Source organism: Ciona robusta, chromosome 7 (genome assembly GCF_009617815.1).
Source record: "Ciona robusta chromosome 7, ASM961781v2".
Classification (NCBI taxonomy): Eukaryota; Metazoa; Chordata; class Ascidiacea; order Phlebobranchia; family Cionidae; genus Ciona; species Ciona robusta.
The window spans coordinates 1,693,173-1,717,531 of record NC_143241.1 but is presented as its reverse complement, the minus strand read 5'-3'; the positions used below and the strand labels follow the sequence as shown (position 1 = coordinate 1,717,531).

The window sequence follows — 24,359 nt, the reverse complement described above, 5'->3', positions numbered from 1 at the left end:
ATAAGATGTATATACAATTTCAAACAAGTTATATGTAATTTGGACTTACAAAAGTTGCTAAACACCTAATGACCATTGCTCCAAACCAATGATCACTAATATGGTGTGCAAACTTTCAGATTAAAAAAGAATAATAAACACAAAAATAAACAAGACTTAAGTGTTCCTTGATTTATGTCTCAGCAGCAATGGTTTATAAACAATTTTTTAATTGTGTAAAACATACTACCTTGTTGTTGCAATTCTTCCCTTTTCATTTCCACGGGAAATTGAAGACTTGAATGAGTTATAACATCTTCATTATTATGAGGCAACCTCTGCTCAGATTGTGAGGTAACAGTTTCAGTTAAAGTTGTTTGTTCGTTCATTTTTCCTGTGATAAAATTAAACAGAAAAGCTTTCTGTGTAGAAGGATCATCAAACTGGTCAAGCATTGAGCTAGTGTCTCCGATATTAAATATCTCAAGACCTTGTGTTTTCCATGTACCTTGTTCCACCAAGGTAAGATCTTGAACTTGTAAACTTTCTACTGAACCATTAACCACAACACTGGATTGTCTCTCCCCATTTTCCCGTCGTTCATTTTCAATGTTTCCAACAAACTTTGCAGTCTGTAACGTCACAGTAGCAACTTTTCGTCCGATAATTTTATCACGAGTGTGAACATGACGAAGTAATAATAAATTCAACTTTTTAAAGTCAAAATTGACATGGATTTCTGATGAGTCATTGTTTGAATTCAGCTGAGTCGTGCCTGCAGTTGACTTTAGCTTCCGTTCATCGGAAAGTTGGCTCTTTTTCCTCCGATGAGAATCTTCTCTTTGCGGAAACAAATTGTGAAGAAAACTCAAAAGTTTGGTCCAGCTGCTCACATTAAACACAGCATCAAGGTTGTTAAACTTGGCATTGACAATTGTCACTTCATTTGCATTATTCCCCTCCTTGTGTGGCGATCCATGCTTAAGCATCTGCAGTTGAACTTGAATCAAATATTCAACAGATTTCTCCAAATTTTGAGCAGCTTTGGTGAGAACATGAGTGGTAGTTGTGTTGTATGGTTCTGATGCACAACGTGCAACATCTATTAAAAATATTTTCAAATTTCAATGTTTCACACATCTCATAAAAATCACATAGATTTAATAAAAGTGTATTTAAATAAAAACAAAAGCTGAAAAATATATTCTTTTAAACACTTAAACTTAGTACATGAGATCAACATTTTCCTAAAAATTTAAAGCTTTTAAAAAAGAAGAACAAAAATTAAAGTATCATTATCATCTAGCACCTTTCCTTATATGTAAATTAAACATTATGTTTTTACTTTGTTTCACTGGATATGTTGCACTGTATGCGTGGTCAGGTGATGTTGCCCCAGAGTCAAGTATCTGACCACTATCCACATCCAAATATACGTTACGATGAGATGCCAATAATAATTCAAAATCTTTTCCAAGTTGCTGCATTACATCAACAAGCAGAAGACTGTAAAAAAACACAAATATTAAGAAAATAGATAATTATAAGTAATCGGTAATAAGTAATTGACTAATTGATCAACTATATATTAAAAATGGTGAAAGCAATTTCAAATATCACCGAACAGGTTGTTATGTGTAGGTATATTTTTAGTCGGCCCTATAAAGTACAACAAAAATCCTTGGTGTTGGGAAGTCTTTATTTAAAGTAATCTTTAACTGGTATACTTACTAAAATTCTTTATGTAGTAAGCACCAATTTATAAATATAAAATAAGTATATAAATAGAAATAACATAGAAAAATAACATAGAAATGAATCAATGATATATGACACACACTGGTTGAAACAAGAAGTAGGCTATACATTGATTTAAATACCAAACTTAAAAAAAAACATCACATACATAGATAAGAGTATTGGTGATTTCAGCTTAATACTTGGTTTGTTATACCCTACTATACAAATAATACAGAAGTAATTGTTGCCTTCAAAATGCTGCACATAAAGCGGTATTTTGAATTTACTCATTTTTGGGGGGAAGGTTTTTTTAAGAGCATAATATCTTGAGACTTTAATGAAATATGGAACAACACACACAAACAAAACACACCACACCTGTATATTGATAGTTCAGCTGAGGCATCAAAAGGTCGTCTTGAAAATATTGTTTGTACTCGATTTATTTGTAACACAGCAATAAACTGATTGTCAAGATCTTTTTCCAAGATAATTGATACCTGCAGAAAACATTTACATGTTTATACTTTGTATCACTATGTAAGTGATTTCTAATATTTTATACATCTGAATATACTAATTATCACCTTATGCCAGATGTGCAATGAAATAAATAATTTTTAAAATGTAACTAATATATAAGGTATGAAATGTATAACAGTATATTTTCCATAAACAGTAGTTCAAATAAAACTTTAACTAAAATACCCTTTTTTGTTACTTCCGTCCATCTACACTATATCAAAGGAAAACTAATTGTACAGAAAACTAACATTATGTTTATCAATATGATCAACACAGAAATTGGTTTACAAAAATGGCTGATTTTATGACTCTATCAATTTCATTTTGCAATCCACATCTTGCGACAAGTGTAAACTCCCTACCACGTTAATATTGGATGATTCGTCAAACCTGGTTTATTTTGAAATCACATTGTAGTTGTTCAGACAAAGCATGTTCCATCTCATGAGGAGATAAGTTCGTCGTTGGAAGGTTTCCTTTAGAAGTTTGTTGAGAAGTTTGTTTGGTTGGTTTATCAGGTTTGGAGATAAATTGGTTGAAGCACCATTTGATTGTTCGTACCTTAGAAATATAGTTTGTAAATAACAAATATTTGATAATCATGTAGGTATTGCTGCTTATTACCCGAACTGTGATCACACTTCCTTTCACTAAAGAGTTACTTGATAATAATAATAATGCTGAAAACTTTATATTCATAAAAATATTGATTAAACATGTGTAAGTTGGACTTGTTGTATATAAATAAATATATGTAGTGTTTGTGATGCATGGTTTTAATTTATTATTTGGTTTAAAAAGTGTCTAACCTAGCAAGCAACACCATGTGTAATACAAAAGTATGTAAAACACATACAAACCTTCATATCAGATATATGTAAAGTAAGATGAGGTAGTTTTCCAGCAACTTTCAGTGCAGGATACAGCGGATCATTCGTGTTTACAACACGACGTTGTATTTCTAAATCCACAGTGAAAGGTTCAATGAAATGAAAATTATGTCGACCACGATTCTTTGCAACATTCCACCATTCCATGTTCCTCTGTGTTACCATAACCTGCATAATTTATACAATTGTTAGCTTATTCCACACTATGTTTTACATAAACAGCAAATATATAGTTGTGTCTTTAATCATGATAATAAAGAACATAAAATTTAAGCAAAGAAAAGATGAATTAACAGCAAAACAAACAAGTTATGAATAAAATCTATTTTGGACAAGTGGAAAGCAGAAAATGTAGATATTCTTCCTTCAAAATTCTGAACGATCCATTGCATAGGTACATTTATAGATTACATAGCTATAGCATATATGACATTCACACTAGTATTAGCATTGGTAAAAACAATCTACTGAACCTGTAGGTTGGAAAATGAAAGATGGAAACGTTCATACATTTTCTCCATCATAATATTTTCATTTAACTCCTCAGGTTTCTCGTTCTCTGTTAAAACTTTGTGTTAAGGAAATGTTTATGTCTAATGACTTCATTTATAAACAGTTTTGTATGAATTGGACAATTTTGTAAACCTAATAGTTGATGCTTTTAAAGAACAAAAACTCATTTTGTAGGGTACAGATGTTTCTACTTATATATATAGCCTAGTTATATATTTTATAAAAAAGTTCAAAAAAATTGTTTTTACATCTTAAAGAGTCCGGCCCACGGTTCTCATGGTTGCGCAGTTTTTTGCATAAGAATAAAGTTTTATGTCTACTGATGCTAAATTCACAGCCAGTTTGTGAAAATTCGCTTTAATTTAAAAGTTATGAACGTTTAAAAAATCAAATTTCAAAGTTGTAAAAAACGTCACTCGCGGGCACTGTGACGTCACAATGCAATATTTCGTTTATGGGGAAAACCCGGTCTATCAGCGGTTTATTGGTGCAGTTTTGATAGATAAGCAAATCAAAACGTTTTTTAAGGTATTAACAATACCTATGGCTTCAGCAACTTATTGGAAGCTATTTCCTAGCGATGAGTGTATAACCACACAAAATAGCCTACCAAGCTTAGTGGAGAATTAGTTTTCGTGACTTTCTAGGGTTCAGATTTTAAATTCTTTTTGTTTTTTCCCTATATGGCATAGACTATATTTATATCTGTATTTAAAGTTACCATATAGGAGTTTACCGTAAGCCGAGTAATCATGCCTGATAGGTGCTGTGTTTAAAATAGCAAGACAAGAATGGCTGTAAAGCGATAAGTGTGTGTGTGTTTTCATTTTCAAAAGAAAGAGCGGGGCTTAAAAAAAAGCAAGCAACATTACATTGGTACGCTGGTCATCTCATATTTGTAGTGCACATTTTACTTCAGATGGCTTTACTATGATATGTTCTAATTAGAATATGCAAGGAAACTTGTTCGGATCAAGTAAGCAGCATTGTATTTGGAGAGCGCAGAAGAACAAATCCACCATCCGGTACAAGTATTCTTTATTCAAAACAATGAAAATAATCCAATACTTAAATATGTATTTCTTGTAATGTTAAATGTACTTAATTTAAAACAACATAACTCTTGCATGAATCACATTTTGTATGAAACAAGACCATTCAAAACTGAATGATGAAAAATTCTTGCAAATGTTGTTGAACTGTCACTATAATGTTGAACCTTTCTGTTTTCCTTTTCCAGTCATTGCCGTACCTATCGAACAAAGTTCTGATCAGCTGTGTAGCGGTACTGTCTAAACAAAATAAATGCCATAAACATGTGATTGACCAACTTTTTGGTATGAAGGCCAACAATAAATACTAGACTAGAGTAAATTGATTTCACTAAATTTGTATTCCATGCTCGGGTCTCAGTCAAGAACATCATATTTGCAACACAAATCTGTTTACACAAATTTCAACAAATTTAGGAAAAAAGACAGTGCAACACTTTAAACAACAGCCTTATTAATTGACACATTTTTTTTAATAAATGCTATTCTTGGTCAACCCACCAAATTGTGTTGTTGATTTGCTCAGCTTCACTTATTTTCCATGGTCTTGGCCTGTCTACTTCCCCAACACTTGCTGGAAGTACAGGTTCAAACTGGAAAGGCTCAATACCTATTGCTAGTGGACTAGGATCTTCACTTATGTCACTTCATTAGATGAAATAATTCTACCTGACTATACATCACACACTGACACTTTTACATTATTGTTAACTGACAAATTTAAATAGTGTAATACTGTAATACACTTACAAACAATTTTTAAAAATATTAATTTTAAACTAAAATCAGGCCACGGCATTACCCACGCTTATTTCTTAATTTAAAAGTAACAGAAAATGCTATGTCGACGGTACACTGTTTTGCTGCAAACAGCAAAGCCTAAATCAGCTGATCGATTAGAAAAGATCGTGACGTAATTTACGTCATAGTGCCCGCGAGTGACGCAACAATAGGCGAATTTTTTGGCACTTTTTAAAACGTTTTTTTGGGCAAACTAAATATTTTTTTCACAAAAAAATACCACAGATAGTATTTATTAAGTGTAAATTTTCATTTAAAACCAACTTGTATGAGCGTGGTCCAGACTCTTTAACAAATTGGTTTTTAATTTTTATTAATACCTGTAAGTTATTTGTTAAATAAATTAAATAATAAACAATGAAGTAGGGATGGGCTGAGATCCAAACAATTCGGATTCGTCGAATCCGAATATCCACGGTCCAATATTCGATCGAATCCGAATATTCGATGACGTCATTTAACCTAATTCAATGTGGTGAAAAAATGAAATTATTTAACCGCTGCATATCCATTTCGTTTCTATTGGTAACCTTCTATCATAGCGTTATCTGCGCGCAGAGAAATTAATTAAAAACCTGTCAATCAACGCCGGCCGAGTGCCGATAAAAGGCGACGCACCACTATTAGTCACATGACATCAAAGGTTAAACTAGATTTTTACACTTTCATATAGAATCCAAAATTACAAAGTTGCCAGATTAGAACGTTGTATTGACGAATAGATGTCTCGTCAAGAATACGGTCGAATTTAATTGACATTTCGTTCTATGATACTATAATTGTAGCCAGCCATGTAAAATGTGCAAATCGTGCTAGTTTCGTTTTTATAATTTCTAAAATCGGACATGGTAAAAAGCTACGCTTTTACAAATGCGGCAATTAGGTAATAGCAGGAGCACGAGCTCTAATGACGTCATTAAGGAGAAAATATGCACGGGAACACGTTAGGTTTTAGTCGGAAGGCGCCGCTAATCAAAATTGTAAAACACAAACGAACACGTGGTTCACGATTAAAGAGGCCGCACAGGACGCGTGTTTCGTGAATTGCAGTGTTGCAGAATGTTGAATACATGTAAACATTTTTTAAACAAACTATATTTATAACTATTACGGAACATTTTGTAATGCTGAAATTAGATAATTTTACATTTTTACGCTTTTAATTACGAAATTATGCGCTGAAACACTGTCCACTAGGTTATTCGAAAGAGCTGCGATTCCTTACTTTCTTTGAGTTAATTCCTAACGAACGAACTGGGTTAGGTTATAACATAAACGGCAATGTGAAACCGCATAATTGTAGGTCGTAAAACACACTGTATCTAAGCGTCCAGGAATTTACTGTTTTAACGCAATTATTAGCGTGTGCGTGGCAATTGGGCCGAATAATAAAGTATTCGGATTCGATCGAATACCTAAAAATGCGTTGAACAACGCCGAATATTCGGATTCTGATTCGGCCCATCCCTAAAGTGTATTTCAGAAATACAGTAGGTTTTTTCATACCAGATAAGCCGTTGAAATATTATTTACATTATGTCTGGTAGCAGAAGTAACAGAATATTTACAATATTTGATCACCTGAAGATAATATTGGAGGAGAGGAAGATGATGGGACTTTCATCTCTACAGTGGATTCAGGAGGTGGGGAGTTAAGAGGAGTGGAGAAATCATCATCATCATCATCAGAATCATCAACCATCGGAACAATATTCTCCACTTGTGTGTCTGACATATCTCATGTTATCAATAACATAACATGGTTTTGATTTATCTCTCGAATACGATAGCGAAAACCATGTTATTCAAAGAACAAGCGATTGATGTTAATTTAAAAGCTTGGCTGTTGCAGCCAACATGTGTATCTTATTGTACACAAGATAACAAGACACATAATGTAGTCAAGCACCTCATGCCGATTGTCTTGTCACTTTACACCAGATACATATGAATGATATACTAATACATCTTATGCTTAAGTTATATCATAAATGAAATATGGTAAAGGATGAAGCGAAGATACCAGATTATGCTGAGTCACTTTTTCACTCATTTTCATACTTAATTTTTAACATAAACCACATTTTTTTTTTTTAAATTATACAACAGGTACCAGAGAGACATAATGAATATTTTATTATAAAAAAAGATTGGAAAATTATCAATGTTAATATGAAAACAGACTATGGTGTGGTAATATTACTTTTATGCCCACTGTAAGTGTGTATCACGGTTAACAAGGGTTAGTAAACTTGACATGCTAACATATACGGCCACAGACAAAAATACATTACATGCTGAACAAATATGTTCAAAAATAGAACAGCCACCAAACCAGCTTAACATCATACCTTCTCTACTTGTAACATCACTGGAAAACTTGATATGACCAAGGTTGAACACAACTAGCTTTGTGTTGGGATCAGATATGTTTTCAGGTAAAATAAACTCAGGTGCGCAAATATCCAACATTATTTCCCAACGATGTTCCTTCTGTAAGGAAAATAGCAAAAATACGAATGCATGGCAGATATTAAAGTATCATATTTGTGTTAAAGGATTTATATATGCATAAATGGCATTAGGTCAGGCAGTTTAATCAATACTTTATAATGAAGTTTTGTGTCATGATGCACAGGTGCAGCTTAACACAGCTAGTTTTAAGTTGTCAATAAGTAACAAGAGTCTTATTTATGTTTAATACTAATGAGGAACACATCTACAGCTTGTTTGGTTTTTAGTTTGGACAAACTGATTCATTGAGATATAGCAGGGTGTGTTTTAATATAATACCTACTATAATTAGAAACCCACCCCACTATATAAAAATAACAAACCAATTTAGTTGCTGCCTTTCCATCCATGATACGTTTTACAGTGTTTGATATCTCGTGTTGTGTGTGTTGCTTCCATGCTACATACTTCTGACGTGCTGCATTTGTTAGTAGGTCCGACCCATGGTGTGCATAAGTAACAGTATCTGGATAATATTATACTGGTCAAAAAGAATCAATTCCATTGTTTATCTTTGGATATTTCTTTAAAATAAATAAGGTGATTGCCAATATACATACCCACCAAAAAGGACGATTCTCTAGCCTGCATATTTTTATCTAGGAATAAACCAGAACTGACCAGGTTTTGAGACAAATTTTTTCAGTCTCTCCATTAAACCAGGAATGCAAGTGATGGACAAGGAAGCTGTGGTAACACGTAAGCGATCTGAAGATGAATTAGACGTCAACATCGGAAGTTTTTCATAAAATAAACTGAAGACAGACTTCTTGTTCTCTGTTGCCATCTGTGAATATTATTGAGTATTTATTCTGGCATGACATTCTGCTTTGTGTTAACATAAATGTGTGCATACTATACATGCTGAGTGCTGACTATATACACCTAACACATCCCTTTTTAACTTTACAAGCTGCCAAAATAAAACTTAAGTAACTGTTTTTTACATATATGTGACTATTGGTTTGGACAATCTAACATCCGATTAAAACAATTCCTGTTGAGTGTGGTTGCCCTAAAATGCTTACTCTGATTCCAACCTTGATAACAATAGAAATTCCATAATTGTACTTGTTGTTCTCTAAACACTTAATGCATTTATAACTTCTAAGGATTACTGAATCTATTGATCTAGATTACCACTATTAAGACACTGCCAAATCTTTTAAATAAAAAAGTGTTGTCTATGGAATATTTTAAATATACAAAGAACTGAGAACTACGAACTTACATTTAGTTGTTGAGTGTTAGTTGTAGCAAGCCTGCTTTGATCAGATAACTTCACAAGGTTGGAATAATGTTTGTTTATCTTATCAAGGTCCTTCAATACTACATCTCCAAGATCAACTTGCATAGTATATGTGCTTGTTCTGGTTTAAAGATATACTTATAAATGCTCTGACACGGTTCTTATACACCAGACACACATGGTGTATTTACACATCGAATGTTTAGTGCAACGGTATAGGTGTCTTCTAATACACGAGACATACATAGTATATTCATAGCTCATTGTCAACATGATGTTAATATCATAATAAACTATTCTGCTGTACTTAATCAGAAACACATGTACTGGCACATAGTTTAATAGAAAAACACATAAACACAGGATAACTACCTTGGTCGCCATTGTGTTGCAAGCTGTAATCTGTTGAATTGTAAATCAACAACACCAAGGCACTTATGAGCAGTATCATCATACACAGTGATAGATCCTTTATCCAAATTAAAGTTTAATTTCAACAGAACATTATCTCTTCTTAAAAATGAATCATTTGTTTCTTTTTCAGTGAATCCCTCACCAAACATTTCATAAAGCTCTCTATCATCTAGAAGTTTATAAAAATGCACACAACTGCATCAAAGATTGCTTAAATTAAACAAAGATGGAACTCGTTTTTTTTGTAACAATCTTAAAAAAAATAGTTTCAACCCTTTACTAGTCAGCTTTCCATCACAAACACAAACATTCCGTTACCTGCAAGATTAACAACCCCTAATCTGGAGGACCCAAGTTTGTTGTCACCAAAAAGTTTAAGAATAGCCCGTCTAAACCACAATAATATCAAAAAAATATTTCTTACCAAGTTCCTCATAAACACTCTTCTGTTGATCATGAACTGGTTGTGTTGATTCAGTTTTATCATCAATTTCAATTAATCCTTCATTTGTTTGACCCCAATTACTGGAAAACAAATATGATATGTTACAATGCCCCAAAACATTTGAACATTAACAAGCAAAAAAAAATAAAAGTTACTAACTTATTACAACGACTGGTATTGCATTCAAATAATTAGTTTACTCTTCTTATATGGCAGCCAGCCATAACTTAATAGACTTTTTGAAATTTAGAAATTTTGGGTTTTCAATTTCTATAAAACAAACTGATACTACACTTTTACACATTTTTTAATATTTCAATATTGTTACAACCCTTCCTTAATTTTGAATTGGTGAAAATTGTTGAAAAGATGATTAGTTTATGTGAACATGAGATTTTTAACAAGTTAAGAATTTAAAAGTCGTTAAAACCATATTAACTCACCCAAACCAACCATGCCAACCCCAGCCACGAGAATCGGGTTTCTTAGTTTTGCTCAATCCTCGTTTCTGCCAAGCGATATGGCAATGTTAAATAACAAAATATTCTTAAACATTTAACTTACCGATTTTGTTTTTTCTTGCTGTTTTTTAGCAATTCTTATTCTATCTAACTTTTCATAAACAATCTCTCTGAGGATCAAGAGTTCATTGAGTGAAAGTTCCTCTTCAACTTGACAAACAATATCACTCACTTCATTGTTCTACATAAAAGTTAAATTTAATCCTAATTTACATAACTTGTTCTTGCATTAAGAGCAACTCATGTACACACACACAGTGTAGTATGTATACAATATAGATGTCTTAGGCAAATCATATGTGGTGCCTTGTACATGCTTGTGAGGCACAAAACCAGCACATTTTTAGAGTTTGGCTGGCAAGTCATTCTTGGGTTGAAACAATATGTAAAAGCACATGTCATGGTAACAGCTTTAAATCCAGTATCCCTCAGTTACAAGGCAACAGTATGGTACATATAAGTACAGATGTTTGTACACAAATGAATTTGTCGAAACAGGAAATTAAGAATACAGAGAAAAAAATTAAAAAGGTTTTGACTCTTTTGGGCAAACATAAATAAAACAAACAGAAGACAAACAATTGGGTAAAAGTATTTCTGCTTTAAATTTTCTGGTTTATAATATTTATATTTCCTGTGTAGAACTACTTAAAAACATCCACAACAAATTTGTATTAATTACCTGAGTTTTTAGAACATATTTTATGTTTAACAGTTTTTGGTAATTCTCCACATAACATAGTATTAACTTGACCCTCCTGCAAATAAATTCCTTTTTTCTTCTTTCTCTCATCTTTTTAATTGTTGACAAATGTTTCATGATCGCCCATCTCCACCAAGTACGTGGACTGAAATTGGCACAAGGAAGGTATGTGTAAGCGTAAGACTAACTTAACACTTGTGTTATAAAACTACCATTGCCAGTCATATGATTTATTTATCTTTGATAATAAAAATAAAGATCATATAGATTGAATAAAAAAACTGAATAAAATGAGAAACGACCCATTAAATTTTCAAAAAAGACCCATTAAATTTAAATTAAAAATACGGAATGTTGATAAAAATAATAGTAGTGGTAGTGTAACTACATTTTTAGCATGAAATTAATAAAACATGAATATAAACTACTTATCCTTGCGAGGCCATATATCAACAGTCGTTCAGGTGTTCTGTTTTATACACCTCGTGCCAGCTTTAAGTTACCAAATATGTTACTTTGTGGGTGACTATTTGTTTTGGATTTTTCCATTTTTTTTATGTAAAACTGATAGTTTTTTTTCTATGTAAGACTGATAAACTCATTAATGACCACTGGGTTAAAGTAATTTCCGTTAAGTGTCTTGCCCAAGGACCTCTGGGTTACAGGCGGGCGGGCGTGCTAACCCATTTGCCATGGCACCAGGCATGAAAATTTGCCATGGCACCAGGCATGAAAAGCTTAGAAAAACTTACTTTTTTGTGATTGTGTTGGTTGGTCTACCAACCCTGTTGCTGTGTTGTAGATTCCACCTCGTTATCTCTTCACCAAGAGCAAGCATTTGATTATATTGACTTTTACTTAACTGCAATGCTACAAGTTGAAGATCCATTGTAAATGACAACCTTGGGTTAAGGTCAGATCTTAAAGGCCATGAACTTAAATCTTGAATAAACTTCGCTTCACTATTTACAGGGTTGACAATGTACTTGGATGCATATGAAGCATCTGGCTCAACAAGGTCAGCTTTATAATTCATCATCAAATCCTAAAATTATTTGTTGCTTATTTAACCATTTAACCAATCAAACAATAGTTAATAGACGTTTTACTTTAATTAAAGTTCAATGCAAATGAATAAATTGAAGTTGAAAATTCATAAACCATAATAAGGAGTCACCTAAAACTATATATATAGCTTCTAATAACTTCTAACATTCATTCAATGTCATCTTTTTAATAACAGCTTTAAATACGTGGCTTTGAGTTGTTTGGCATATTTAAAATATAAAATTTATTTTACAAACTCACCTTTATTTCATGCATATCATGACCAAAGAACCTTGCATTAGTATCCCAATACATTGACATGTTGGATAAATGAACAAGTTTCCATTTCTTATCAGCAGAGTTTAAGTTGGTTGGGTTTGGTTGCTGGGAACAAATGTGGCGTTGTAAGATAACACAGGAAGATATGATGCAAACATGTCAAATTATTGACAATCACTTTGCATCATACAGATACACAAGATAAACTGAACACCTTTTATATGAAAAAAAAACATTTTAAAGTATTAGGAATTGTTGTTCTTAAATTTATAAGTATCACTTATCAGGTATACCCAATTTTCATCAGTGCTTTGAATCAATAACGAATCTACATGGAGGCCAAATGCAAATGAAGTTGAGCAAGTAGTTTCATCTTCGTATCGAATATGAACCTTGTATACACGAACCTACACAACAATAAGAGCATTATTGTATTTACCAGGTATTAACCAAATGTGGTTTAACCTGAAGGTTTTGTAAAATCTTGGTAACAATACTCGATGAATAAGCTTGCCATATTCCATATATGGAGCGATTGAAACCATACGTAGCATGCCATTTCTCTTCACGTGCAGTGAGTTGTTTATACTTGCTGAAATAACAAACAAAGTTAAAGAAACTTGTTTAAGAATTCAACTTAAAGTGGTAACTTGTACAAGCAGCTTTGAAACCATTATGCATTTTATCTTTGCAATGTGAAAATCTGGTTACACTACATAGCTTAAGAGTGTTGGCATTAACTGCCTTCCTGTACTAAAGTTTGACTTCCAAGCAGCTTCAGCTTTAAGCATTCCTAAATTTCAATTCCCAAAGAAAATATTTAAAAACAACAGAAAAACACCAACCTGTCAATTTGTTGTTGATTTTCTGTCAGTTCATCCAAGACATCAGAATGCTTGCATGGACTAAGTACCAAGTTCAGATTGTGTATTTCAATAACCCAAGGCTCACTGAAATAAAACAACATAAAACACCCTTATAGAAAATGGCCTTAAATATTAAATGTTAAAAATCAGGTTTCAATACCATGAGATGTTCGGCAGTTGTGTAAATAACCAATTAAGTGCATTTTTAATGCATTGGAGATGTATGTTAAACTATAAAAGTAAATATAAAAGCCGCTTTTTAAATGCATTAGTTGCACCACATCCCTTTAAAATATGCGGTTTGCCCAGAGTTGCGAAGCGGATATTTTTAAAAATATAGCCTTAAATCAAAAATGGTTGCATTTATATTATTTGTCTCATTATTTTAACGGCATTTCAAAATTAATTCTATCTCCAATTTTTTTCAGGTTATGACTAAAAGTGTAAATTAATTAAAAAGGGTTAGTATTAAACAATTCGTCGCATTAACATGAATTCAAAATAACTATGTTTCATGACATTTATCCCCAAAGTTTTTTATTACCAAAGTTTATACTCATCTCCGCCACAATAGAAAAAACTCTAGTGAATCTTCATCATAAATATATGCATAAAATAGTCTGAATATTACGGTGGATTACAATGAGCCGCTTGGCACATATTGCCCAATGTTTCTAAACTCAAAATTTATGACGGTGTTTAGGTGATACCAAGAATTTGTACTAATATTTAAAGACACTCCGAATAAATATAGTAGGGTGGGAGAGGATGGGACACTTTCTCCAAAAAGAATTTTTTTAATTTTCTTTCTTAACAACCTCTATTTATTGATAATCAGAAAACATGTTACAGAATTAATTGACAATATTACCACACCTTATAAAACGCGCATAATATTATTGCATTTTTTGTACCATATTCCCCACCTTGCAGTTTTGTATGTTTTTATCGTGGAACTTTGAGGTTTGCTTTTAATTCAAGAATTTATACCTCAAGAGTAAAATACCAAGACAACATTTGGAAAATATATTCGGAATTCAGTCACTACGCGAGGATAAAGTAAGTAACAAATTACAATCATTCGTTTATATTAAAAACTATAGCAGTAAAAAAAAAAATGTTTGATTTTGATTTTACAAAGCATTTAATAGCATTCCCTGGTATTTGCATGTATTTCTAAAAAAATATAATTTAATATTCAAAATTAACCAGGATTTTAAACTGTCCTGTCTTACTCCTATGTGTTTTAGAATTTGTAAAATTACAGGTGTGTCGTGCAAATTGTGAACTAACTCCTTGTGTTTTATTATTTTTATTGAATTGTTGTCAACTAATAAATAAAGGAGGACGCATGCAGTAGCATACATTCAATACTTAGTAAGCAAAGGAATCGTTGTGAATCTTTTCTCATGAAGAATGACGAAATGTGACGACAGCATAATTGGCGAGCAGCCATTAGATATATGATTTAAATAAAGTGTTTGAATTTTTGGGTATTGATATAGTGTTACATAACATAACAAGGGCAGGATTGTAAAAATACCCCGTTTTCGGTGATAATGTCACCGTCCGGATCGTCGAAAAACGTCCGGATTTTTTTAGTAGAAATAAATCCTATTTATATTAAAATCAACTTTCTTACGTTCGGCCGACAATATACTCTTTGGTTTCTTTGTTCCGTAATTATTGACGACATAAACGTGCGCTCTATTTTAATCGCATCGGTTACATTGCGAGAACACGGCGAATAGCTAAAATGACGAAACGGTTCGTGCAAACATTAAAAAAATGCATTTTCCTAACACCTACTATACGAATTTTGTCACAAATCATGTCACATGGAACCATAATGTGGTGAATTTAAAATGATATTACATTTATTAAAACGACGTATCTAAATCGGTAGAAACAAATGAAAAGTTTTACGCACGTTCATCGTGGATTAAAAATGTAACGATGATTACGTCATAATACCTTTGATAAACTATTAAAATTTTAGATAACAATTGTGGTTTATGTGTTTCTATATTTCATATAATTGTTTTATTCCCGATATAATTTTAAGCAAGCAACCAAGAATAGTTTAAACTTTAATAAATGCAGGTAAATTGCGTTTATGTGAATTTTAATTGGTGCAAATATAAGAGCGAGGAGCAACGCTATAAGTTAATTGGAACCAACGCAAATTGTTATATGATATTACAAAGTATCTTCCCGGTCGAGCTTGGACAGAAGCCAAAAAAAAAAACATCGTTCGTTGGCACCGCACGAGAACCAGAGTTTCATTACGTCACTTGTCACGAGAATAAATTCACAACGATTGCTTCGTTTGTTAGGTGTAGAATGTATGCTACCGCATGCGTCTTTCTTTATTTCCTACGCCCGCGCAGAGCGTAAAAATGTGACGCTCATACACGATGTTTCGATCTCGTGGTTCGTTGGGCAGTGGGCATTCCTTCCGATTGTTACGTAATGAAACGTCACAGTTAATAGTTATGTTGCAATAAGACGTGTGACGTAACAATCGCAAAATGTCAAATTGCAGCACGGCAATGTTTGTTACTCGAGCGACTTCGTTAGCTGATTATTACGAACACGCGACGAACATAAAACATTAGATCGCAGCTTTAACAACGGTTTCTATCGCACAGGCGCACGCACTAGACTGTGGTGTCGTGGTGATAGTCAGTAATACGCTTTATAACAAGATTTGGTAGCTTGGGTGACAGACGCACGTAAAACATAATACGTCCGGATTTTCAATAAAATTAAACGATCACCGTCCGGATTTACAACTTTTACAATCCTGAACAAGGGTACATAAATTTCCAACTGAAATATTTTATTGATCAAATTAATATCTTGCAACTGGGATTCACGAAACCTTTACATTCGCGCGGTGCCTAAGAACAATCGATACGGTGACATTATCACTGATAAAGGGGTATTTTTACAAATTATACATGTAACCCATTGACTCTTTGCTTGCCATACCTGTAGTTCTTATAACTTGGAATATTAAGGGAAATTTTGCCAATACAACCCCAAACAAGTTCAATACCAGGTAGCTCAAGTTCTTTTAAAGCATCTTGTCTCAATAAAAGATCTTCTAATTCAACATCACCTGAACCAATAAACATTGGTTAATATTTAAATCTAGTTAACAAGTGTATATTTGAATTTCAGTTAATGTTACACACTTTCAAACATGAATGCTGCCATGTAAATGATTCGGATTTAACAGGCAAACTGTATTATTGCTAAACCATACACTTGTACTGATTACGGTATGATCCGTATTAATATATTATAATTTAGAGGCAATATAATATATATGCCATAATATTGGTATATATATTATATTAATGATGTATAGGCCTTCTGTCTATTCTATCATTCATAACATATTTGTTTTTTATATATGTCTATAAATGTAACATGTTTTAGCCCTGCGTGGGGAAATAACAGTTGATAATTGATATAACACAGGTGTTCGGTCCCATCATCTTGCCTACTTAGGAGGTATCTTGTATGCAACTTTTTTGGTAATTACTGATTATATTAATGGGTACTATTGGCTGACAATTTAGACAACCCAATAGGAATCACTGGGTTAGAGCCATTGTCATTAAGTGTATTACTCAAGGACACAATGGTAGCAGCGACGAGCCTTGAACACATAGGCCATGGGTTTTGTAAAACCTTGGAGGTACAACATGTGACGTCATAATTGAAATAAGCGTCATCGTTTATCAGTATCAGCGTATTTTTACTACTCGTAATTTCGACATCCAAATTGTTACGAGAAACTTAATCATTCTGAGGTCATAATACGTCACATCAGTGGCGGATTTAGAGGGGGCTGTTTGGTTTTTGAACACCACCCTAAGAAATGTTATACATACTTTCGTTTACGTAGCTCTTAAAACAAATAACCTCGCTTGTCAGACTGTCAAAGTAACGATTGTTTGTAATTAATTTAAATCAAAACTGTGTGATTTAACAACTTACAATACGACGGCTTTTAATATATGTGACTGATTGGCGATTGTGCAAGTTGTTGCAATCATTATTTATAATATCGTATCATTCGTATCTACATTCATATGTAGCTTTGACTTCAAAATCAGGTTAATTATGTACACATAAAATTACATAAACTTTACAATCTAAGAACATTGTATCTGTACTTGGAAATAGTAACAACATATGTATACATATTCCTAAAATATATCTACAGCATTTTAGGCACCAAACCAAAAGTGGCAGGGTGGATAGGTCAACCCTGGAACTTCAGCAATGAAGTAAAAGTCACACCACATAATTTGCTCCAGGCCTGTGTTTACTCCTCTGCAGCCGTGCATTATATAGTGTGGCATGTTTGGTGGATTTTACGGTTAACCAATCTTACCTTGTAGTAAACCAATAGATAAATTAGCTGGGTTGAAATTCTGAACATATTTTCCGATATAGTGATTCAAAACTTGAGCAGCATATTTTTCCAACATTTTATATAAACTTAACCTACATCCATTATCTGGAAATTTAACAACTTTGTTGCCAACTGGCTGTATGCTGATAAATTCTTCCCACTTGTCACATAGACAAACAATAACAGCCTTTTACATACATTTGTTTTTTTAATAAAATTTGTTAAACAAAAAATGTAATATTAAATCACATTTTTTTCAGAGGAGTAATGCCCAAGAGTTGCATACCATTTGCCAAGTTAATTTTAGCACAGTGAAAACTAAATAATAATGTTTCTGCATCTTTTGATGATGCTCCCTTAATATTGCAACTCTTTAAACCTTTTGCTGTTAAGTGGCTTAAATGAAAAAGATACTTAAGAACGTAAGAAGGCTCTAAACTAACATAAGCGGCTTTCACCACTTCACTGTAGCATGAAAGATGTTGTATAATGTTTACCATGTCTTGATATTGTTCAAGCACATTTATGTCAATGCATGAGACTAAAGGAACACCACAGTTCTCCTCAAGACTACACAATCTACAGTGTGTATATTGGAGAAAGAGCCCGGTGAACCCTTTGGAAGATAATACTGCAGTCCAGCTAAATGCGTAACCTTTATGCAGCTTGGCTTTAAAATCATGACACAGTAACCCAGATAGAGCAAGCAATTTTACCACCTCGTTTTCGTTTTTTATGTCACGTTTTCTGGTGCCATGTTGTTGTCTGTCTGTTTTTAACTTTTCCATGGCTTCATCAAGTATGTCAGTAAAAAACACAACTTCACCCTTTCTTGTTTGCATTTTTGAAATTCTACCAAAAGTTTTGTGTACAAGCCGACCTTCGGACCTTCTTGCCCATTTATATCCCATTTTATCAAGGATCGCAAAGAGTTGTTGAAAATGAAACCTTTGATTTTCATCAGTTATATAAATTGACCGATCAAACTTATGAACATCATGTCTGTGAATTGCAGCTGCTACATCGCGTGAAAGATATACCGTCGTCCCGTTTGCCCTGGCAAGTGTTGCGGTGTGATTCGGTGTATTGTCCAACCAATCAGAATTACTTAAATCCATGCAAATTTTACCATTTACATTCGTAAGTAAAGATGCTTGTTGTAAATTGGAAATAATCCACTTTGCCTTATCCCTGTATTCTGATTCACCATTATATTCATCAAAACTTATGTTTATTTTATCATACAACTTACGATATTCTTTTAAGCTAACTTTTCGAATTAAGTCCCAAAATTCCATAACTTTTTTATCATTGTTTTCCATCTTTAAAAATATGGTGTTTGCTTCTTCTAGAACGTCTGGATTATTTTTAGATTCCGATGAAATTTTAACATATACATCAAACAAGTGAGTTAGTGGGTCTTTTCGTAATAAAGTATGACAACCATACTTTTGAAATCCAAGCGCAATAAGTGCAAATTGCAAACCCCAATCACCAAGGTAGTTGATTCGACATACTTCATGGCCAGCAGCTTTCAATATATTGCTGATAAAATTTCCAATTACTGTTGATCTATAATGACCAACGTGGAATGTTTTTGCAATGTTTGGTGAACTAAAGTCAATTACTATTTTCTGCTTTAACTGTTTATCAAAATAGGGAGAATGAAAACCATACCGTGATTTCAGCAAATATATATTCGCAAGTGTTTGTCCATGATCAATTAAATTCTGGTTTCCTGGGTGTACATGTAACTTACGCAATTTGACCGGAATACGGGTCCAACAATATTTCCTTAAGAAAAAAAACATTCTGCTATGTGCCATATTCATCAGCATGACACATGTTTACGTTTTAACGGCCATCATTCTGCCAAAATTAAAAGTAGATTCTGCCAAAATTAAAAAGAGAGCTGAGCACTAAAACACCAAAACGAGAGGGAAAATGACAGTGAGTTCAGAAATAGATAAAAGTATGAGTGTTTATGTACACTGTACAGGCTCTGCGGGTGCACGCTTACAAATTACCAAGTTTGTAACTTTGATGTCGTAATATATTCGTTCCGATTAATATATTTGTACCAGGCGCTGCGCCGAGACGCTACTGCGCAGTAGGTCGGAACCAGAGTCGTATAAACACCGAGTAGTCCAACTGCCGTCTATGTGTGTCCAAAATAGAGCAAAAGTGGTGACTTTGACAATGGGTTTAAACGAACTTGTTAAGTTTTGTTTGTGTTTTCCTTTTGTGGGAAGGTGTAAAACAGCTTCTATTTACCTTACCAAACATTTTTTTTTTAAATGTATAAATTTAGCCGCATTAAATGACTAAAATGTCGCAAATCAACCGCTTCTAATTCTAATTTTTGACTTTTTTGACACAGAAAACAAATAACACATGTTTTTTACATTTTTCAACCTTTAAATTTGTTTTTAGGCCCAAGTTTTTCTGTAATTTACCGAAAAACATACATTTTCCCTATACCTACTGTGTTATTTTGGACCCAAATTGCCGTTCAATTTGTGTTTTACGTAACAATGGGTTGGACTACTCTGTATTTCTATGGCTCTGGTCGGAACAAATCTAGTGAGCACCCGGTCCAAATATATTACGACCCTCCGTTGTAAAAGTTCCAGAAAGCGACGTTCACGTTAAAACTTTAGTTTTTAATTTAAAGTCAGCAGAACTGAATTGGTATGTTGTTTGTAGCCTAGAAAAAGTAAGTACCACTAACAAACTTATTTTATGCTATAGTTTAACCAGCAAATTTTACTTATAATTTACCGGGCTGGTGTCTGGACTAGACCAAGGGGATCCTAGAGTACAAAAATTATAGCGGCCACTTTCGATACCTTTGTAGCAATCCGACCTATATCCATGAAACGAGCAGGGCCGAACATTACGAGTCCAGAGCCATGAACCCATGTGACCTACATTCCTTGGGCAAAGTCCACATTCAGCATTGTACATTAAAGCAGGGCAATAACAATGGAAGAGAGAGAACATTCGGTAGATTCTGTGTGACGTCACATTCTTTTATTCGTAACGCCTTTTACCCGTCTTTGCATAAAGTCGCCTGCATGCTATGCTGACATTTATTCGATTTACTAAATATATCAAAGCCCATACTTGGATTAAGCTTCAATGAAAATCAAGGAAGGTCAGGAATTGCCTATTTTCTTCATGCTTATATCGCAGTGTTTTTTTACAAAACTAAAACTAGTTTTATGAGACAAAATCAAGCTGTACGAAATATTCAAGGTTGTTTTATGAAGCTATGAAACTATATTTAAATATTTTAAAACAGTAATCAGCTTTGACGGGCGTTTTAAAAAGTCGTGATAATACTGTCGAATAATTCTGTAACCTTATTTTCTTGCTTATCATTAAATGGGGGTCCGTAATGTCCTATCTTCCCCCACCCTACTATAATTTTGTTTAAAAAAGTGCGGGGATGGGTGTTAAATATAAAAAAAGTATGATCATATAACTTAGAATCATATGAATATTAAATTTTTAAATATTTTTGCGAAAATATAACTTACGCATACATCTTTGTAGGTCACTAGCATGTTATTCCTATCGAAAAAATAACTTCCAAAAAATAAGATAAATAAAGTAGTATTTTTCTCCGAAACTTTGTTCAGTCGGTACTTATTTATTAGAGCTCGCATTGTATTTGTTCCGACCGACTGCATATGCGCAGTAGCGCCTCGGCGCATGCGCAATAGCGCCCGGTACAAATATATCAATCGGAAAGAATATATCACGACACCGGGAAACGACAGTGATTTTATTGCGGTTTTTTATGTGTGGCTGATAATTTGGACAACTTAAGTGACTACTGGGTTGGAGCAATTGTCGTTAAGTGTTTTGCCAAGGACACATACGCCCACAAAGGTAGCAACGACGAGCCTTGAATCCATTCCTTCTTGGTAAGAGGCAGGCACGCTAACCAACTGTGCTGCACGGCGCCGTACAGATGTCAGACCAGGCTTTTTTACTTCTTTTTACGGACCCCGTTTAATGTTAAGCAAAAAATAATATTACAGAAATATTCGACTGTACTATCACGACTTCATAAAACGCGCATCAAAGCCGATATATATACCTAGGAATAATTATAAAGTTAAGTTAAGTCAAAAAGAAAAACTACATAAAACGCCCTGGATTCCATAAGACTACAATAGTAAACGGAAACGAATCGCGAAAGAAAGAGAGTGTATCCGGTCTTTCCTATAACGACATATACGCCACTGACAAGTGTGTATATTGCACTTTTGTATACCTTTCGTACTGGTGCACCCCATGCATAGGTACCATGAACAACGATGGAAGAAAACGGTACTTCAGTCACCTTGGTTATGCTAAATACGATTACGCAGCAATTTTTCTATACAAACGCATGCCTTTAAAAATGAGAGAGAGCGAGAGAGAAAGAGTGGGTATCATCAGAGGGAAATTTTGAAATCCACATTTTTGTAATTTGTTAGGGGTTAAGGGCATGGGGTTAAGGTTTTTAATAGCATAAAACAGCGCAAAAACAACGCTATAATGTCTCGTTACCTACTTAATCTATAACGATTGTGCCGTAACACACCGCAATTGTGACATATTGAATCGTTAACCTTACGCTAGTCAAGCGAATTACGATGACGCAGCATGTTTTCGCACATTTTCAAAGTTACTTTTCGACACGAACGATCGACTTTTTTGAAAAAATAATTAGACAGCAGGTATCAGTGAGGCCTATAAACATTTTGAAACCAAATTTTTAGGTGGCCACCATCTAATGGATTACCACCACGCGCAATCCGCACTCTTAAAGAAACCCAAATTATTGTTTTCCTCCTTCCACACTACACTAACAGTGAGCTTTTCTTCTTTTATCAGTTTTCTTTGTTCCTTATTTTAGTGCTGTTGCCGTCCATGTATTATATGCTATATACATGTTAAATATAGCATATAATAACAGTGGTCGTGTGTCGCCCCTTCACAGAAGGATAAATAATGTTTCATTAAATATTCTTGCCTTTGTAGATTTTTAATATAAGAAAGTTCTCTCTTTTTTTGACTTGAAAAACAAACAGAAATGCTCTCTCAACTATCTAAAGTTGTAAAATGTGGAATATCTTCAACATCAAGAAATGCCATTCAAAATGTGACCATAGTAGGGGGAGGTCAAATGGGTTCAGGAATTGCTCAAGTTGCTGCTACTACTGGTCACCAAGTCGTAGTAGTGGACCTTGATGAGAAAGTATTACAAAAATGCACCAGCACCATTGAATCAAGTTTACAACGTGTAGCAAAGAAGAAGTTTTCTGATGATGCTAGTGGAGGTCAATCGTATGTGTCAGATGCCATGAGCAGAATAACTACGTGTCAGGATCCAATTTCTGCATCAGGAAATGCTGATCTCATTGTTGAAGCAATTGTTGAAAATCTTGAAATTAAGCAAAAGTTATTTAAAAGCCTTGATGCTGCTGCTCCAGCACACACAATATTTGCCTCCAATACCTCATCTTTACAGATACGAGATATAGCGGTTGCAACAAATCGGCAAGATAAATTTGGGGGAGTTCATTTCTTTAATCCAGTCCCAATGATGAAGTTGGTGGAGATCGTAAAAGCCCCGGAGACGAGTGACGATACTTTTGAGAAACTTTTGGGCTGGGGAAAAGCACTTGGTAAAACAACCGTATCATGCAAAGACACCCCGGGTTTTATTGTCAATAGGTTGTTGGTTCCATATTTAATGGAAGCGGTTCGTTTGTATGAACGTGGTGAAGGTAGCAAGGAAGATATTGACGTTGCTATGAAACTTGGTGCAGGGCATCCAATGGGGCCGTTTCAGCTTTTAGATTATGTTGGTTTGGACACTTCAAAGTTTATTATGGATGGTTGGTCTGAAATCTATCCAAACAATCCTTTGTTTCAACCAAGTCCACTGCTAAATAAACTGGTAGAAGAGGGAAAACTAGGAAATAAAACTGGGGAAGGGTTTTATAGTTATAAAAAATAAACACGAGCTTTAGTAATTAATGAGTTTAGCCAATTATTAATTCTTTTTTTTTTTTAGTGATTGACAGTCACGTCTATGATTCCGCATTCCTTGTTACTGCAAATGCGATGGTGCTGTATACTGTTTTGCTTGGTAATGCTATGGTTTGATTAAAAAATGAAATAAATGCAATTAGAAAACGAATGACGAAGTTATGATCTCATCTATGTAGGAAATATTTGTCTAGTAGGCAATAGTTTGCTCCAATATGCATCAGATTAGTGATTAGTCTCTGTTATACAATGTTACAGGATGGTTGTTGTACCACATGCCAGATAAGTTGCGAAGGTTTTCGCAGTGTTAATGCTTACTTGTAGTAAATAATTAACTT

The 24,359-nt window shown here is 33.7% G+C and overlaps 3 protein-coding genes and 2 long non-coding RNA genes across 5 annotated transcripts in view; 2 read left to right on the top strand and 3 right to left on the bottom strand.

Moving 5' to 3' along the window:
- Nucleotides 1-18,076, bottom strand: part of LOC149733371 (intermembrane lipid transfer protein VPS13D-like) — a 46,373-nt gene extending 28,297 nt beyond the window's left edge. Inside the window, exons 1-23 of the mRNA XM_089881633.1 lie at nt 17,950-18,076; nt 16,533-16,662; nt 13,518-13,622; nt 13,138-13,264; nt 12,966-13,079; nt 12,655-12,777; nt 12,099-12,391; nt 11,326-11,491; nt 10,687-10,824; nt 10,566-10,630; nt 10,102-10,202; nt 9,636-9,846; nt 9,246-9,384; nt 8,636-8,801; nt 8,338-8,480; nt 7,852-7,993; nt 7,082-7,228; nt 3,608-3,693; nt 3,105-3,302; nt 2,635-2,805; nt 2,098-2,219; nt 1,325-1,485; nt 230-1,081 (exon numbers count right to left, since the gene is read on the bottom strand). Of these exons, the coding sequence (XP_089737759.1) occupies nt 230-1,081; nt 1,325-1,485; nt 2,098-2,219; nt 2,635-2,805; nt 3,105-3,302; nt 3,608-3,693; nt 7,082-7,228; nt 7,852-7,993; nt 8,338-8,480; nt 8,636-8,801; nt 9,246-9,384; nt 9,636-9,846; nt 10,102-10,202; nt 10,566-10,630; nt 10,687-10,824; nt 11,326-11,491; nt 12,099-12,391; nt 12,655-12,777; nt 12,966-13,079; nt 13,138-13,264; nt 13,518-13,622; nt 16,533-16,662; nt 17,950-18,046 (3,997 nt within the window). The 5' untranslated portion in view covers nt 18,047-18,076. The remainder of the gene's footprint in view (nt 1-229; nt 1,082-1,324; nt 1,486-2,097; nt 2,220-2,634; nt 2,806-3,104; nt 3,303-3,607; nt 3,694-7,081; nt 7,229-7,851; nt 7,994-8,337; nt 8,481-8,635; nt 8,802-9,245; nt 9,385-9,635; nt 9,847-10,101; nt 10,203-10,565; nt 10,631-10,686; nt 10,825-11,325; nt 11,492-12,098; nt 12,392-12,654; nt 12,778-12,965; nt 13,080-13,137; nt 13,265-13,517; nt 13,623-16,532; nt 16,663-17,949) is intronic.
- On the top strand, nt 3,894-5,047 carry LOC149733373 (uncharacterized). The gene is made up of 2 exons (XR_016385361.1): nt 3,894-4,523; nt 4,596-5,047. It is a non-coding gene; the product is annotated as an uncharacterized LOC149733373 (long non-coding RNA).
- Nucleotides 4,669-7,073, bottom strand: LOC149733372 (uncharacterized). Its single transcript, XR_016385360.1, has 2 exons — nt 5,201-7,073; nt 4,669-4,899 (listed from the first exon to the last, which is right to left on the bottom strand). It is a non-coding gene; the product is annotated as an uncharacterized LOC149733372 (long non-coding RNA).
- LOC149733370 (putative arginine--tRNA ligase, mitochondrial) lies at nt 18,075-19,869 on the bottom strand. The gene has a single exon (XM_089881634.1). The coding sequence runs from the start codon at nt 19,806-19,808 to the stop codon at nt 18,216-18,218; it is 1,593 nt and encodes a 530-aa protein (XP_089737760.1). The 5' UTR covers nt 19,809-19,869; the 3' UTR covers nt 18,075-18,215.
- A 3,116-nt stretch (nt 19,870-22,985) lies between these two features.
- On the top strand, nt 22,986-24,172 carry LOC149733369 (hydroxyacyl-coenzyme A dehydrogenase, mitochondrial-like). The gene has a single exon (XM_089881642.1). It carries the CDS (start codon nt 23,060-23,062, stop codon nt 23,987-23,989), a length of 930 nt encoding a protein of 309 aa, XP_089737768.1. The 5' UTR covers nt 22,986-23,059; the 3' UTR covers nt 23,990-24,172.
- Nucleotides 24,173-24,359: the final 187 nt, after the last annotated feature.

Bases quoted from the DNA above. Each gene is read 5' to 3' on its own strand.
- LOC149733370 (XM_089881634.1), bottom strand. From the start codon at position 19,808: ATGCTGATGAATATGGCACATAGCAGAATGTTTTTTTTCTTAAGGAAA.
- LOC149733369 (XM_089881642.1), top strand. From the start codon at position 23,060: ATGCTCTCTCAACTATCTAAAGTTGTAAAATGTGGAATATCTTCAACA.